Below are 16,231 nucleotides of genomic sequence, written 5' to 3' on the forward strand. Positions count from 1 at the left end.
AACCCAAACCGTAACCCCTATCTCTGGACTGTGAAATGCCGACCGGGAAACATGATATTATGAACATGATTGATGAATGATGATCAAGAAATGAATAATCGAAGGCCCTATTGGGTAGACCTTCTAAAGGGGCTTCATCTGTGGTTTTTTTAGAAGTCCTTGCAAATACTAACATCGCAAAAAACAGCTTGTGAAACCAAAATGAAGAAAAAAAGTGATGAAACCTAAGCCATTTTGATATATAGAAGGCAAAGATATAAAAAATGTTTTTTTTTCTAGTTTCACCATTTTATAAAAAAAAGCTAAAACCCTAATAAAAAGAGTGAAGATATGCAATATTATGCCATCGACACCAATGAGTAGGGGTGAAAACGGCACGGATATTTTTCGACCGTATTTGAGACCGAATCCGTTTAGAGGAGTTCAAATTTGTTCGTATCCGAGTTCGGATATTCAACATCCGATACCGTATCCGTATCCGAATAATCAAATCGCATATTTATGATATCGATATCCAATCGTATCCTATCCGTCATGGTTGACAATATCCGTATTCAAATCCGAATCCGGACAGAAATATAAAAACAAATATAATATCAGTGATATCCGTTCATATCCCATCCGTTTTCATCCGTACCAATGAGCTAGCGCATAGTGTTCATCGTCTTTTACGTTTGCTGTCGCTCTAGTGTGGATTCAGGTCCGCCGTTTTTTTGAGCCAAATTCGAAGGAAAAAAGGAGGTAAAAAGGGCCCCAAAACGAGGCGGGAGAAAAGGCGCGAGGCGAGGGAGCGAAACAAACCAAAAAAGGGCGCTCACAAGTCACAACATGCTGGCCAGTGGGCCCACCACGCACTCTGACTGCCCGGCGAAAAACCTTTCCTTCTCGGCCTCTTCTCTCCTCCACTCCCCTCACCAGCTCAACGACAAGCAGACCCTCCCAACTCCTCTGTGTTCCCTCCCTCCCTCTGCCAGCTCGACCCGTCCCTCTACCATGGACTAGGCTCTAGGCGGCGTGCATGTCCGCCCGGGTGCAGGCACATAGGCATGGAACCGCCCGCAACCGCAGCGCCACGAGGGGCCGAGCGCGCGGAGGCTGTCGCTGCGGAGCAGGCTCCCGGTCCCGGGGCCGCCGGGGCCAGAGTCGAGGCGCAACAGACGGGGCCCGAAGGTTCCGGAAGGGCGAGCCGCGGGGGGCGGGGGGAGGTGCCGCTGCGGCCGCGCCTCAGGAGGGCCCGTCGGCGGGCGGGGCCTGCCACACCGACGCCGTCGTGGAAGATGGAGGACGAGGAGGGAGTCCGGGAGGGGCCGTCCGCGCCCGCCGCGGCGAGGAGGAGCTCGGCGTCGGCGTCGGCGCGCCAGCTCGGCGCCAGCCTCTGGGAGATCCACGACGTCGCGCGGGAGGTCCACCGGAGCAGGCGACGGGGCGGGAGGGGCGTCGCCGCCGGTCGGGAGCACGGCGGCGGCGGAGAACTGGATCAGGTGAGGGTTTCCGTTCACTCTAACCTGCACCCACGTGGCATAGGAATTAGAATCGGATGTGTTGCTGCGGATTCTGTGCCTTCTTGTTCCGTTCTTCTGAATTCTGAAAGCAAATCGATAAAATTCCGACTCGCAAAAAAAAAAAAAAAATCAAATTCCAAAATTGGTTCCTGCACGTGGTTCTGTCGAATTGTCCGTTACATGGCTCGCAGGTTTTGGCCCCAGTTCATTGATTTGCTTGCTGGTACCGCTTTTGACCACCCAATGCAGTTTTCTCAAGGTCCAAAGTACTGTGGACCTTCAGTTGGTGTAATGCTAGTACGATTTTTTTCCTATTGCTTCACAGAAATAATTGCATTCTGGGGCTCAAACCTAACAAATTGGGAAGGATTGAGAGTGTGCTACTGATGTACTCAATGGAGGCTATTTAACCACATTTGTTCGGCGGGTAAAATATGATGCAAAAGGGTTATTTTACAAGTGATTATTTTATGCTAGCTTTAACTACAAGTACAAGTGGTTATTTTACAATTAAATTACAGCTTTGACATTTTCTACTCTCAATGATATTTTATATAATGAGCTCTTCTTATGTTATGCAAGAATTTCGCAGTGTATCTGTTTTTCTCATTTGTCTTTGCTATCACTAGAGGTCGAAATGAAATAAGAAAAATACACACTTGCAATGCTCAACTATAGTTATAATATATCGTTTTTGTACTACAAATAGCATATATGTACAGCGACTAGGTACCGCCTGCGCGTTGCAATGGGATTATGGGAATTGGGAATGACAATCTTGCTGCAGTCTAATTTTTCCACAAGCATAGAACTGCAAACGCTGCCCAATTCACCTGAAACCACATCCATCGAAAATTATACTTGTCATTAGCATCACACATGTTCTTTATGCTGATGATGTGATCATGTTGACTAAAACATTTAAATGTAAAATGACGCATTCATGCCTAAAAAATATTTAAGTAGTAAAAACTTGATTTTTTCTGAAAAATACTCATTTACAAACACCTGTCAGTCTAGATGAATGGCAGAAATGACAAAGCTTGACACATCAAACATGAACCACAAAGCCGACAGCTCAACAGCTCATTTTCAGCAAAACAAAAAACAGTTCATCATGCTCTAGTGGTCAATCCATTAGTATCTACAGACGGGTGCCCATTGTTTTGCCATGTTCTTAAAACCCATTGGCTCTTCAAACAGTTGTTGAGCTCCCCTTACCAAGCAGTTGTTAAGCTCCCTTGCAGCTAGTCATGCTTCTTAGCACCACAAAGAAGAGGAGTTAGGAGTCACCAACCCAATATTTGGAGTAGGAGAAAACTGATAGTATTGCTTGCTGGAATTGATCCCTTCAGTCTATTTCTGTTCAGCTATGGCTCAAAATGAGATTCTATAGTTTTTCCACATCTGGTGGTATATTCCTGGAATAAGTCCTCTGATGCCATTGCAAATGTCGAGAATCTGAAATTTTGCCACTGCCAGTTTGGGAGACTAAGGTTACATCCAAAGTAATAGAAGCAGCCAAGGATATTTAATGCAAATTATGCACCATTGAATTCCTGCCTACAGATAGGGTGATGAAATGCTGTACGCATAGAGTGAAGGAAAAAAGAAAAGGCATAATTGTAATAGCAGAACAGAAGGGAGACGAGTTGGATGATTGCAACACCGTACCTGCAATCAAGCTTCAAAACACGAAGGCTTTAAGCCTGTAACATGAAAAGATGGTTACTGACACTAAATTTTAATGAGTCAAAGATTTTAAATATCTTTTCAGAGTAACTCACTATGACACTACAGTTTTCACAGGGCAAACAAACAGTCAAATATTTTTAACATGTGTGATAATTTTTTTTTGATGAAACTGGTGTGCTAAATTTCATTGTTTTCCATATTGATTGAAAGTTAATTTACCGTATTGATTGAAATTTATTTTCATATATTTTTTTTCATTGCTGATGTTTTTCTTGCTATTTTAGCCACAGAGTTCAGGGGGCATCGGTAGGCATCTTGCAGACTCGTCAATGAAACATCATAAGTTGAATCAAGAAAGAAGCCATAGAATACAACCTTTTTCTCCTGCAAGTTATACAAGCTCAGTTGGGGTACGTATATATATTCTTTCGTTGCACTTCATAATGAAATTTGGCCATGGCCCCAATTTTTTTCTTCAACACATAGGAGAGTTGCGTATCACTATATTAAGGAGTGGCAAAAGCCCCAAAACACTCACACACATCCCATGAAAAAGAAAAGAAAATAAATGTGCCGCTAGGAAAATAAAAGCAACCTCGACCTGGACACGGGTGCTACCTAAGACCTGTCAACTATATAGCAGTCTATACTAGTAGTCTGGCCCATAAGGCCCATGGCCCAAGTGCCTATTGTATACATGTACATGTATCTGAATACTATAGTCTGGAAGGTTTGATTCTGGTTTATTCTGCTAAACTTAGCATGGCATCCGAGCTAGGTCTTCCGCCGCCGCCGTTGGTCTAGTCGTCACCGCCGACGAAGTGTCCTCGGTCGCGGCGCCTCTCGTTTTTTTCGCCACCGGGCCAAATCCTCTGCATCCGAGGCCGCCGTCCTCAGGCGGACCGTCCCTGCGCCGTCCGCGTGAACCTTCGTCGTCTACCCGTGCTGCCGTCGCCACATCGTACCTGCACGCCCATCCGCCCGGCCCGTCCCCGCGCCGTCTGCACGAACCTTCGTCGTCTACCCGTGCTGCCGTCGCCGCATCGTACCTGCGCGCCCATGTGCTCGTGAAGTCCGCGCGTTTGTCTGCCCTACCTGCTCCTGCACATCGTCCGGCCGGTTCGTGCAGAGTTGCCGGCTTGTTTTCTGTGTGTGCCTCCTGCCCCTGAGAAGCTAGTTGTTCGTGCCTGCTGCCGTTGTTGCTGCTTGGCTGTCAGAACTGCAAATGGGTTCATCCGCTGCATCTAGCTCCACTATGGCACCTATTACCTTTGTTGCCCCTGCTCTTGATATCAAATTGACTGGTCAGAATTATAGAGAGTGGGCTTTTTCCTTCAAAATGCTTCTTCGTTCTGCCGGTGCCGGTCTCGCTTCACATCTTACAGATTCCCCGCCTGATGCTAGTGACAAAGATGCAAAGGCTTGGAGGGATGTTGATGACCGAGTAATGGCTATTCTAGCCATGAATGCTGATCCAACTATAAGATACTGTCTGGAGGATCTCAGTACAGCTAAAGAAATGTGGGATTTTCTAAAGGAGCGGTATCAGCAAAGTAGCTCTGCACTTCGCTATTCCACTCTCAAACAACTTCATCATTTACAGCAACAAGATCTGTCGGTTGAGGACTACCATGCTGCTTTTATGAAGCTATCTAGTCAGTTAGACTCAATGGTGCCAAAGCCTAATTCAGCTTGCAAGGAGTGTGGTGTCAGGGATAAGTATGAGCAGCAAAATAAGATATTTCACTTTATGATGGGCCTTCGGTCCACGTTTGAGCCTATTCGTGCTCAAATCCTTGGACGCTCCAGTCTTCCTACCATGGCTGAAGCACTTTCAGCTGTACTTGCTGAGGAGACAAGGCTTCGCACTATAGATGTTGCTCCTCTAGTTCCTCAACACTCTGTCCTAGCAGCACCTCCTCAGTATGTTGTCATGGATAGCTCTCTTGTTTCTAAAGAGAAACCTAAAGAGAAACCAAAATGCAAGCATTGTGGTGGAAAAACACATACTGAAGAGCGTTGTTTTCAGAAATACCCACATCTCTTGAAGGAGTTCAAGGCCAAGCGTGCAACATCTCATAAGGGTACTAAAACAACTGTTTCTCCAGCCACTCCTTCACCGTTGCCACCAAGTACCACTACAGCAGCATCACAGTTCTCCACACCTGTTGGTGCCTACATGTCTGGTGGCTCTATAGCTTCGGCTTCAGTTTCAGGTACTCCTGTACCCTGGGTCTTGGACTCAGGTGCCTCTTTTCATATGACTTTCGATAAATCTTAGTTGGATTTCTGTCGCCCTCTTCCTAATAATAAACATGTTCAAACTGTTGATGGTAGTTCTTGTATCGTTACCCATCATGGCAATCTTTGTTAGTCGCTGAATTCTTATTCTTGTTAGTAGCAGAATTTTTACTCTCATCGAGAGAGGATGACACTAGGAGTTGGGGCAATTTTCTGGTTTATTTCTCACACAAATGTCATGCCAACCTGAGGGGTTGGGGATACATATTTATAGGCTGCTAGCCAGCCAAGCATATGTCAAGATGCTAGATGCTAATATGCTGTCCTAAAACAGATGCTGTCCTAGATGCTAAGATGCTGTTTTAGCCAGTCAAGGATGCTGTCCTTGATAGGCAGCAAGACCATCATGCAGTGCAACCACAAGGACCATATGTTGCAGCCCCGCAAAGACCAGCCAACACAGAGACTTATCCCATCATTCTCCCCCTAAGTTTTGTGCGTCGTCTTGTGGGAATGTTGAACCATCCCGATCCTGGAGCAGAGCTCAAGGAACTTGATCCTCCCAAGAGGCTTGGTAAGCAGGTCCGCAAGCTGGTCCTTGGTGTTGATGTAGCTTGCCTTGATGCTCCCTTCCTCCAAACAGCCTCGGATGAAGTGGTACCTCACCCGGATGTGCTTACTCCGTTCATGGAAAACGGGGTTCTTTGCCAGGGCCAGAGCGGACACCCGGATGTGCTTACTCCGTTCATGGAATCCGGAGCAAAGAACCCCGTTTTTCATGAACGGAGTAAGCACATTCGGGTGAGGTACCACTTCATCCGAGGCTATTTGGAGGAAGGGAGCATCAAGACAAGCTACATCAACACCAAGGACTAGCTTGCGGACCTGCTTACCAAGCCTCTTGGGAGGATCAAGTTCCTTGAGCTCTGCTCCAGGACCGGGATGGTTCAACTTTTCCACAAGACTTAAGGGGAGAATGATGGGATAAGTCTCTATGTTGACTGGTCTTTGTGGGGCTGCAGCATATGGTCCTTGTGGCTGCATGGTGGTCTTGCTGCCCATCAAGGACAGCATCCTTGACTGGCTAGGACAACATCTTAGCATCTAGGACAGCATATTAGCATTTTGGCATATGCTTGGCTGGTTAGCAGCCTATAAATATGTATCATCAACCTCTCAGGTTGGCATGACATTTGTGTGAGAAATAAACCAGAAAATTGCCTCAACTCCTAGTGTCATCTTCTCTCGATGAGAGTAAGAATTCTGCTACTACCAAGAGTAAGAATTCAGCGACTAACAATCTTGCTACTTCTGATTTCATTGTTTCAAATGTTTCCTTTGTGCCCCAACTCTCTATGAATCTTATGTCTGTTGGTCAACTTACCGACATGAATTGTTTCGTTGGGTTTGATGATACCTCTTGCTTTGTTCAGGATCGTCGAACCCAAGCTCTTCTTGGTACTGGCCATCGCCATAAGAATTCATCTAGCCTCTACATCCTCGACCGTCTACATCTACTGATGTCCTCGTCAACATCTTTACCACCACCATCATTACAATCTTTTGCTTCTCCTATGGTTACCTTTCCTCAGTGGCATCACCGTTTGGGCCATTTATGTGGCTCTCGTTTGTCCAGCTTAGTTAAGCAGGGTGTTCTTGGCAAAGTGTCCATAGATCCCTCTTTTGAATGTACTGGTTGTAATACAACTGCCATATCCCACTAGTAGTTCTAGAACTGAACATCCTTTTGATCTTGTTCATTCAGATGTATGGGGTCCGACTCCTTTTGCTTCAAAAGGTGGTCACAAATACTATGTTATCTTTATTGATGATTACTCTCGTTATACATGGATCTATTTTATGAAACATCGATCTCAATTATTGTCTATATATCAAGCCTTTATTCGTATGATACATATTCGCATTTTTCGTTCTGATTCTGGAGGAGAATACTTGTCAAATGCCTTTCGTCAAGTTCTTTCATCTGAAGGAACTCTTGCCCAATTATCATGCCCTGGTGCTCATGCACAGAATGGTGTTGCCGAGCGAAAGCATCGTCATATTATTGAAACAGCTCGTACTCTTTTGATTGCATCTTTCGTGCCTGCTCACTTTTGGGCAGAGGCTATCTCAACTGCTGTCTACTTAATTAATCTTCAACCCTCCTCTCGCCTTCAGGGCAAGTGTCCTGGAGAAATTCTACATGGATCCCATCCTAGCTATGATCATCTTCGTGTTTTTGGATGCAAATGTTATGTCCTTCTTTCTCCTCATGAACGCACTAAACTAACTGCTCAATCCGTTGAGTGTGCTTTCCTAGGCTATAGCCTTGAGCATAAGGGGTATCGTTGTTATGATCCTTCTGCTTGCCGTATTCGTATTTCTCGTGATGTCACCTTAGTTGAGTCTTGTCCTTATTTCCACTCACCCACCTCAAAGTCATCATCTTCAAATGACTCTATTTCTTTCCTTTCATTACCTCCTATCTACATTGATTTATCATCACCTTCCTCTTCTACTTCTCCTATGGACTCTCTCACGCCTCCACCTGATATTCATATTTCTTCTGATCTTCCTGTTTCTTCACAATCTATTCTTACACACCCTCCCATTCATTTCCAGTATAGTCGTCGTCCTCGTGCTCCTTCAAATCCCGAGCCATTTGCTAGTCTTCCTGATCCTGAGGCCAGTACCACAGATACTCCTTCTCATGATCCTTCTTCTAGTCTAGACACACGTTATAATCTTAGAAATCGAGCCACCATTCATGCACCCGACAGGCTTGATTTTCTCATTGCTGGTGTTGCTAGTGAACTTGAACCTTCTTCATATAAGGAGGCAGCAGGTAATCCAGTTTGGGAGCAGGCTATGTCCGAAGAACTTGCAGCTTTGGAACGTACTGGTACTTGGGAGGTGGTTCCTTTACCTGCACATGCTGTCCCCATCACATGCAAATGGGTATTTAAAGTTAAGACCAAAGCTGATGGATCAATTGAACGATACAAAGCTCGCCTAGTTGCTTGAGGTTTTCAGCAATCTTATGGACGTGACTATGAGGAGACCTTTGCTCCTGTTGCTCACATGACTACTGTTCGAGCTCTCATTGCTGTGGCTGCCATTTGCTCATGGAACATCTCCCAGCTAGATGTTAAAAATGCTTTTCTTCATGGTGATCTACATGAAGAAGTCTATATGCAACCACCCCCAGGTGTTAAGGTACCAGATGGTTATGTTTGTCACCTTCGTCGTGCTCTTTATGGCTTAAAGCAAGCACCTCGTGCATGGTTTGAACGATTTGCTTTAGTTGTTAAAGCTGCTGGTTTTACTCCTAGTGATCATGATCCTGCACCGTTTGTCCATGTTTCTGAGCGTGGGCGCACACTACTTTTACTCTATGTGGATGATATGCTGATTACTAGTGATGATACTGAATATATTACCTTTGTAAAGGCAGAGGTACTTTCTTGGCATAGAAGTCACAATGACATCTCATGGCTATTATCTGTCACAACAGAGATATCTTCAAGACTTAATAGCTCGATCTGGCCTCTCTGATACTCGTACTGTAGCAACACCTATGGAGCTTAATCTTCAGCTACGACCCAATGATGGTACACCTCTTGCTGATCCTTCCCGATATCGTCATATTGTGGGTAGTCTTGTTTATCTTACTATAACAAGGCCCGACATTGCTCATGCTGTACATATTCTTAGTCAATTTGTTGGTGCCCCCACATCAGTTCACTATGCACATTTGCTTCGTGTTCTACGGTATTTACGAGGGACAGCAACACAACGACTATTTTATGCCGAGTCCAGTCCACTTCAGCTGCATGCTTACTCTGATTCTACATGGGCAAGTGATCCTATGGACCGTCGCTCTATCACTGGTTATTGCATCTTTATTGGTACTTCTCCCATTGCATGGAAATCAAAGAAACAAAGTGCAGTATCACGCTCTAGTGCTGAAGCAGAACTTAGAGCTCTTGCTACTACAACTGCTGAGATAATTTGTCTTAGATGGTTGCTGGCTGATCTTGGAGCTTCATCTGATAACTCTACACCTCTTTTGTGTGATAATATGAGTGCTATTCAAATTGCAAATAATCCAATCAAGCATGAGCTGACCAAACATATTGGTGTTGATGCATCATTTATTAGATCTCATTGCCAACAGTCCACAGTTGATCTCAAATATGTTCCATCTGAGCTTCAAGTGGCAGACTTCTTCACCAAGCCTCAAACAAAGGAACATCATCGTTTTTATCTTTTCAAACTCAATGTGTCTGATTCTTAATCAGCATTCACCTTGAGTTTGAAGGGGGGTGTCAACTATATAGCAGTCTATACTAGTAGTCTGGCCCATAAGGCCCATGGCCCAAGTGCCTATTGTAGACATGTACATGTATCTGAATACTATAGTCTGGAAGGTTTGATTCTGGTTTATTCTGCTAAACTTAGCAAGACCCACCCTCTGGACCAAGAGCAAGGAGGAAGGAGATGCCCCTGGCCTCAGCCAAGTGCCACAAAACAACTCCCTAGCAAGCAACAGAGCATTAGCTAGATTAGGAGAAGCACCATCAAAGACGTATCTTCTTCTTCTTCTTTTTAAATGGCAGGAGCTCTGCCGTTTCAATCAAGAAGAAAGACTTGACTCTTTTTTTTATAAAAAAACTCGACCCTTGGGGGAATGACCTTCCCCGAGGTATATCACTGAAGGGAGCACACGCCGCAGCCCACTGAGTGTCACTGTTGCTGAGCTAGTCGCAACAGCGTACAACAGCTCTGACTTCGCACAAACCTCAGCTGAAGCTCCCAAACTTCGCCACCACATAGATATCCTTGATCCTCCAAGAGAGACCATGGCATGTCATTGTTGCCGAGCTTTGATGAACCCCATATTGACGCAGCCCTGACTCCAGCACCATAGTCCAAGCCAAGATTACCAGTTATGCAGTATGCACCACACAAGTGATGAACCATCCACAATCCCAAATCACCAGGCATCCCCTACTGCAAGTAGCCACACGAGCTGAGCTCCTGGGCATGCCATGACATAAGACTCGGCTCACCACCACCACATCACCCATGCGTGGCCACAACCATTGCTGTTGCCGGTGCAGGCATGCCATCGAACATCTGCGCACACAGCGCTTGCATCTTTCCATGAGCAATGTGGCCACAACAGCCACGCGCCTGCCCACAGCACCACAACTGCCGGCACAGCGCCCTGAGCTGCCATAGTCACCATCCGTCCTGCTCCCATGTCCCATGCAGCCATGGCCAGGCCATCGGACTAGGTCACCGTTGCGATCTCAAGCTGCTGTCGTGGCTGTGACGAAGGAGAGGTCAGCTGCCAGATTTGCCTCATAGAGGCATGGATCTGAGCCACTAGCCCCCGGATCCATAAGGTGGAACTGCTGTCAGCGGCCACCGGAGCCAAGGAGAGGGAGAGGCACGGGATAAGAACCATAGATGCCAAAGAAGCCTGGCTGCCATCCTCATCGCGGTTGTGCAGGCTAGGTGGCGTGTGCTCCGGCAGCAGGGAGGCAGAGAGGATGGCCACCGGCGATGCTGGTGGTGAGGTCCACCTGTGCCACCCGAACGGGTGACGTGGTGGCTGGGTTGATGATGACCAAGTTAGGAGTTTTCTGCACAGCTCTATTACTCTTGTCTATTAAATACACATCCTTTGTGATGATTCCAAATCGTCCAAGCCCCTAAGATGATGAGAGAGTTCAGTCCTTATCTGGCCTGTCCATCCACCAGAGCTTCCACATTCGACCACCAAGCACTGACCATCATAGGATAAAAGGTTTTGTTGTTGTTACTGCACTGATGACATTGTCCTTTGGAATTATATGAAAATTCGTTTTACTAGGAACATACCATTAATGTTATCTCAATGTAGCAGTTTCCTTGTAGTTCAAAATAGCTCTATCTTATATAGCGTTTTTTTCCCCTGTAGTTCAAGGTATGTTTTCTGGCTTAAAAAGTTAGAACAGTGAAGCGCATTTCTCAAACATGTAATTCTGTGTCTCTATTTTACAGGATTCCAATGTTAATCAAACTAGAAGTCCAACTCGTTCTTTGGGTATCATGGGTAGATCTATGGGGGAAGGCTATAGCCTTAAAACATCAACAGAACTATTGAAGGTTCTAAATCGAATTTGGAGCCTTGAAGAACAGCACACTGCTAACTTGTCAGTGGTTAATGGATTGAAACTTGAGTTACAGCAGGCTCAGACACATGTCCAAGAACTCATGCAAGAGAGACGGAGGTACAGACACGAAGTTTCGTCATTAATGAGGCAACTCTCCGAGAACAAACTTGTTAGAAAAAACAAGGACCACGTGAAGGTTGACGCAGCTCTGCATTCCCTGCATGGTGAACTAGAGGATGAGAAACGTCTGAGGAGGCATTCTGAGGACCTCCACAGGAAGTTAGGCATGGAGTTGTCTGAAATAAAGTCAGCGTTTCTCAAGTCAGTCAAGGACCTTGAGAAGGAGAAGAAAGGAAATCGCCTCTTAGAAGACCTCTGTGACCAGTTCGCAATGGGCATCAGGAACTATGAAGAGGAACTCAGAGTGGTAAAGCAAAGAAATGTCAAGAGTTATGAGCTCAACTTTGATAATTCAGTGCTCCATATTTCAGAAGTATGGCTTGATGAGCGAATGCAAATGCAAAATACTGATATCAATGGGGAATTAGCTCATAAAACCACAATAACAGAAAGGCTCAGCAGTGAAATACAGGCCTTTCTTCTTTCTAAAAAAGCAGGTAGCTCTATGAATAATGAAAAACATATGAATGATAGTACTAGATTGCGACGTCAATCCCTTGAGTCTGTCCATTTGAATGGGGCCACCAGTGCTCCTCAGTTTGCTGAAGATGATGACGACTCTATTGCTAGTGATTTGAATTGCTTTGAACTGAACATGCATGGCCATATGGGATCTCGCAGAAGTGGCACAGGTGCCATGGATGTGCATAAGAGAAGATCAGAGCATCCTCATGGTATAGCTGCTGAAGGTTCACGCATGTCCAGTGTGCCAGTTTATTCACAGAAAGGCATCGCAAGGCCCAGTAGCAGCAAACTGCAGCATGCCAGTAAAATACCAGAGATCAACTCACAAAGCAATGCCAGAATTACTTCAGCGGAAGAGCAGAATGGAAGCACAGGCAACCAAATTATTCGAGGATCCAACAATGGGTCAACAAAGAACAACCCAGATGTGCATCATGTTGCTTTCCTGGGGCAGGAATCATTTGATCATTTCTCCCGAACAAGTCTATTTTGTGAAGGCACTACTTCAGGGGATTTGGGTAATGTTGGCAGCCCAACGCGGCAACTGAAATACCAATCCACATCTTTGGACCCTGAGATAACGGAATGCTCACCTGAACAGCCAGTAGGTGTGATGGAGAACACCCTGAAGGCAAAATTACTTCAAGCAAGGCTGGAGGGTCGACATGCCCGGTTAAAGGCGTCAGGTGGCTCCTCAACCAGCCGGAGAAAGTGAGAGTGCTGCAGATTCTGGGGTTTGACTGTTTGAGGCCCACACGAAGAAATCGAAGGTGTAATATAGCTAACTTGTATCTATGGAATTTCCTTTGGCCGTGTCAATTGGTTCAGTATCCGTGTACATGGGTTATGAGCTATCTGAATCTGAATATATGAATCCTAGTTCCATATGTGAATCATCTTCCATGTCAATTAGGCTGTTAGATGCCAGCACACTTTAGGCTGATAGCTCAAGACTCAGAAGGATTTTGGTTATGACACCTTGTGTCTTGTTATCTCCCTGATGATACTTTGCTTAGAAGTCTTTTGATGTACTACATTTGAACAGCCAAGTTTTCAGATTTCTCAATAGTTTCTATGAGTGAGTATGAGCAAACATGGTACATGTACATGGCGCATGGGCACCTTAAAATTTTTGTGGTTGACAGTACAATATCCGTGACACCTCCAAATTTTGTTATTTCTTATCTTTTTATATCTAAGTTGTTAGGGGTTAACTGGTGGTGCAGCCACTGCCTGGCTACCCAGGGCAGCTGCCCAGGCTCGCCATCGGTAGGCCAGGTGCATCTGGGCGGCAAACTTTACAGCTTATTAGGAGCGACTGAGCGAGTACGTGAAGTCTTTCCTTGGACTTGCCCAGGCTCTACAAATTTCTCTCAGCCACTGGGGTTACCACTAGGACGTCTCCGCGTGCTACTATGCGCTCCTGTACAACTCATAAACTAGCTCCGGCTCCTGTCTTCCTCTCTAGAGCCTGTGGAGCTGCCTTTCTCTGGCTCCTCCTGCTCCACGCTACATGGCGCTATAGTGCCGGAGAGAGCCAGGCTAAACAGGCCCTTACACACGAAACTCAGACTTCAGCATGGACAAGAGGGAGGACGGTGTTAGCTACTTAGCTTGTTATTAGGGTTGGAGTGAGCAACTAAATGTCTAAATTCGATACTTTTAATCCGAAAAAGCTAATATTTTAATAATAACATGCCCGCAACTAAATTTTTAACAACCGGTTCTTTTGACTTCTTTCTCCGTCCTTCCCTCTCCTCTTGAGACAGTGGCACGATGGTGGAGATAGAAAGAACACTGGGGCTCTCTAGTGCTAGCATTGGATGAAGTACCGGAAGCAAGATATGGTTGTTCGTTGAAAGGCATCACAGTTCTCTAGTGGGTGCAACAGATGATGCACTAGAATTTCAGTCTAGAGAAGATTGCACTCCCACTGAACACATGATCTCTCTTGTGGGGCATCAGACAAATCACCAGAGGTTAAATACAAAAGTCGATAGCGGTTAGTTTGCACAGCAGAGGGCACCAGAATTCTTAGATGTGGTCATCGAAGCTATTCGGTGCACCCTGCTTTTGCAACCCGAACTCCCAATGTCTAGTTGGTACTTGTGGGGCTGTATGTATATGCCCTCTTCGGTGGGCCATTTAGAGTGTGTTAGAGCTTGCTGAAGCTATAGTTGAGTTAAGGCTCATTTCTTATGCTCTAGTCATCATATGTGCCTAAAAGAAGATAAGGCGATTAGCAAAAGTGATAGGATTGGTGCTTAGGCTAGTTAGAGACCGCTTTAGCGATTAGTCTAGTTTTAGACTTAGTGTTTAAAGAGATTTGCATACATCTTTGATATCGGTGCTTATACGTACCTAGTCCCTTATTTCTCCGGGCTTGTAAATCTTATGAGGCCTTCCAAACTGAGTTTGTGGAGTGGTCGTCGGTGACGTACAAGGGACATGACGCCCTCAACATTTTGGCCGAAGGTCATCCAGTGGAGATGGTGGGGAGCGATCTGGGAGAGACTTGATGGAGACCCACTTGCATGTGGTGAAGGCCCGTGAGCTACCCGCAGAGTTATCGACACAGAGCTTGACCCTTGTGAGGGCATCCATATGAGGGTCTCCAAAGAGGACTAGTGGAATAAAGCGTTCGCTTTTCAATATCTTAGTAAAAATATCGTTGTGCAGGTGTATTCATTCGATAAAAAATTCCATGGACAATTTTGTTTTACCGGCTTTATAATGTGGAAAAAGGGGAGAGAAAAAAATCTCAGTTAGGATCTTTATGTTGCCAACAAATTGTACGTAACGAAAAGGTGGAGAGTGCTATATCCTCTGAGTGGGTGTGACACGGCACTATGGTCGACACATAATTTCTTTTATTTCTCTTTAGGGCTTGAGGATATTTCTAGTGCTCAACATAGCTACAAGAAGCGGCCAAGAAAAAACCTTGATATTATTCGTGGACACCGGCACAACGCAGCGTATCCATTTCTTATAGCATCCCTTCCCTAAAAAATATTATGGCATCCTAATAAGTATGGTCATCGACATTTTATCAGCCCACAATGTTTTTTTGCTTACTACTAAAAGACATTAATTATGAGATTTGTTTTGAATCATGTTAATGTTTTAAAAGCCATTTATATTCGTGGCTGAATAAAAGAAAATTCAGCACCAGATATCAGGTTGAGCGAGTGCATATATTGGTTACTAGAATTGTCCACTTGGTTTATTTCGGTAATGAATTTTTCAGCATGGTTTATTTCTAAATTTGACTTCAAATTTTGTTCATCACATATTCACCCCTTCTATGAATATTCAGGATTCTAGGACTTCTACAAAAATTTAAGGTTGATAGAAAAATTTGCGTGTACTTCTCACTAAATCATAAGGAATTTGCTTTGATTTACATAAGTCATGGTATTAAATGGCAAGTTACCCATGCCATTAATAAGATTTGTGTCATTAAATGTCAAGTTATTTTGATTAGTGTATGTGAGTGTATTAGGCTAATCTTAGTAGAGGTTTTATGTCCTAGTTTCTAATACTCTCATGTGTTGGAAACAATTTAGACTAGTTTCATTCTCATCAAACTTTGATAATCTTTCTATGCATTTATATGGTGTCATGTCAACATATTTGCTAAGTTGATATCTTATTTAATACCCATAAAACTTTAACGAAACTCCCACCAAGACTAGCCTCTGAGACATGAAAACCCCACTGAGACCTAATAACTCACAACCTCTTATATTCATGGATAGAATTCAAGGTTAGGATCTATTTTGTGGAACGAGGGAGTAATTGTTTGCATTATTTACCAAAAATATATTAGCATTACTCTAATGTTTCTACATCGCTAAAATTGTATATCATTATAGATATTTCATTCACGAAAACTAGTTAAATCTAGAAGTAAGTTATTTTGATTAGTGTCCTAATGCACTGACGTCCCTTATATTTATGGATGAACTTTAAAGATTAGGATCT

At 44.6% G+C, this 16,231-nt stretch overlaps 1 protein-coding gene across 2 annotated transcripts; it reads left to right on the forward strand.

Moving 5' to 3' along the window:
- Window positions 1-919: 919 nt before the first annotated feature.
- Window positions 920-13,140, forward strand: LOC136463205 (uncharacterized protein At5g41620-like). Of its 2 annotated transcripts, none has more exons than XM_066462223.1 (3): window positions 920-1,481; window positions 3,482-3,607; window positions 11,490-13,140. In XM_066462223.1, the coding sequence occupies exons 1-3, from the start codon at window positions 1,047-1,049 to the stop codon at window positions 12,960-12,962; spliced, it is 2,034 nt and encodes a 677-aa protein (XP_066318320.1). In that variant the 5' UTR covers window positions 920-1,046; the 3' UTR covers window positions 12,963-13,140. The 2 variants fall into 2 exon arrangements, with proteins under 2 accessions (XP_066318320.1, XP_066318322.1); XM_066462225.1 differs by having other exon boundaries at window positions 3,488-3,607.
- The last annotated feature ends 3,091 nt before the right edge of the window (window positions 13,141-16,231 follow it).

The sequence above is a fragment of the Miscanthus floridulus genome, chromosome 7 (genome assembly GCF_019320115.1).
Source record: "Miscanthus floridulus cultivar M001 chromosome 7, ASM1932011v1, whole genome shotgun sequence".
Taxonomy (NCBI): Eukaryota; Viridiplantae; Streptophyta; class Magnoliopsida; order Poales; family Poaceae; genus Miscanthus; species Miscanthus floridulus.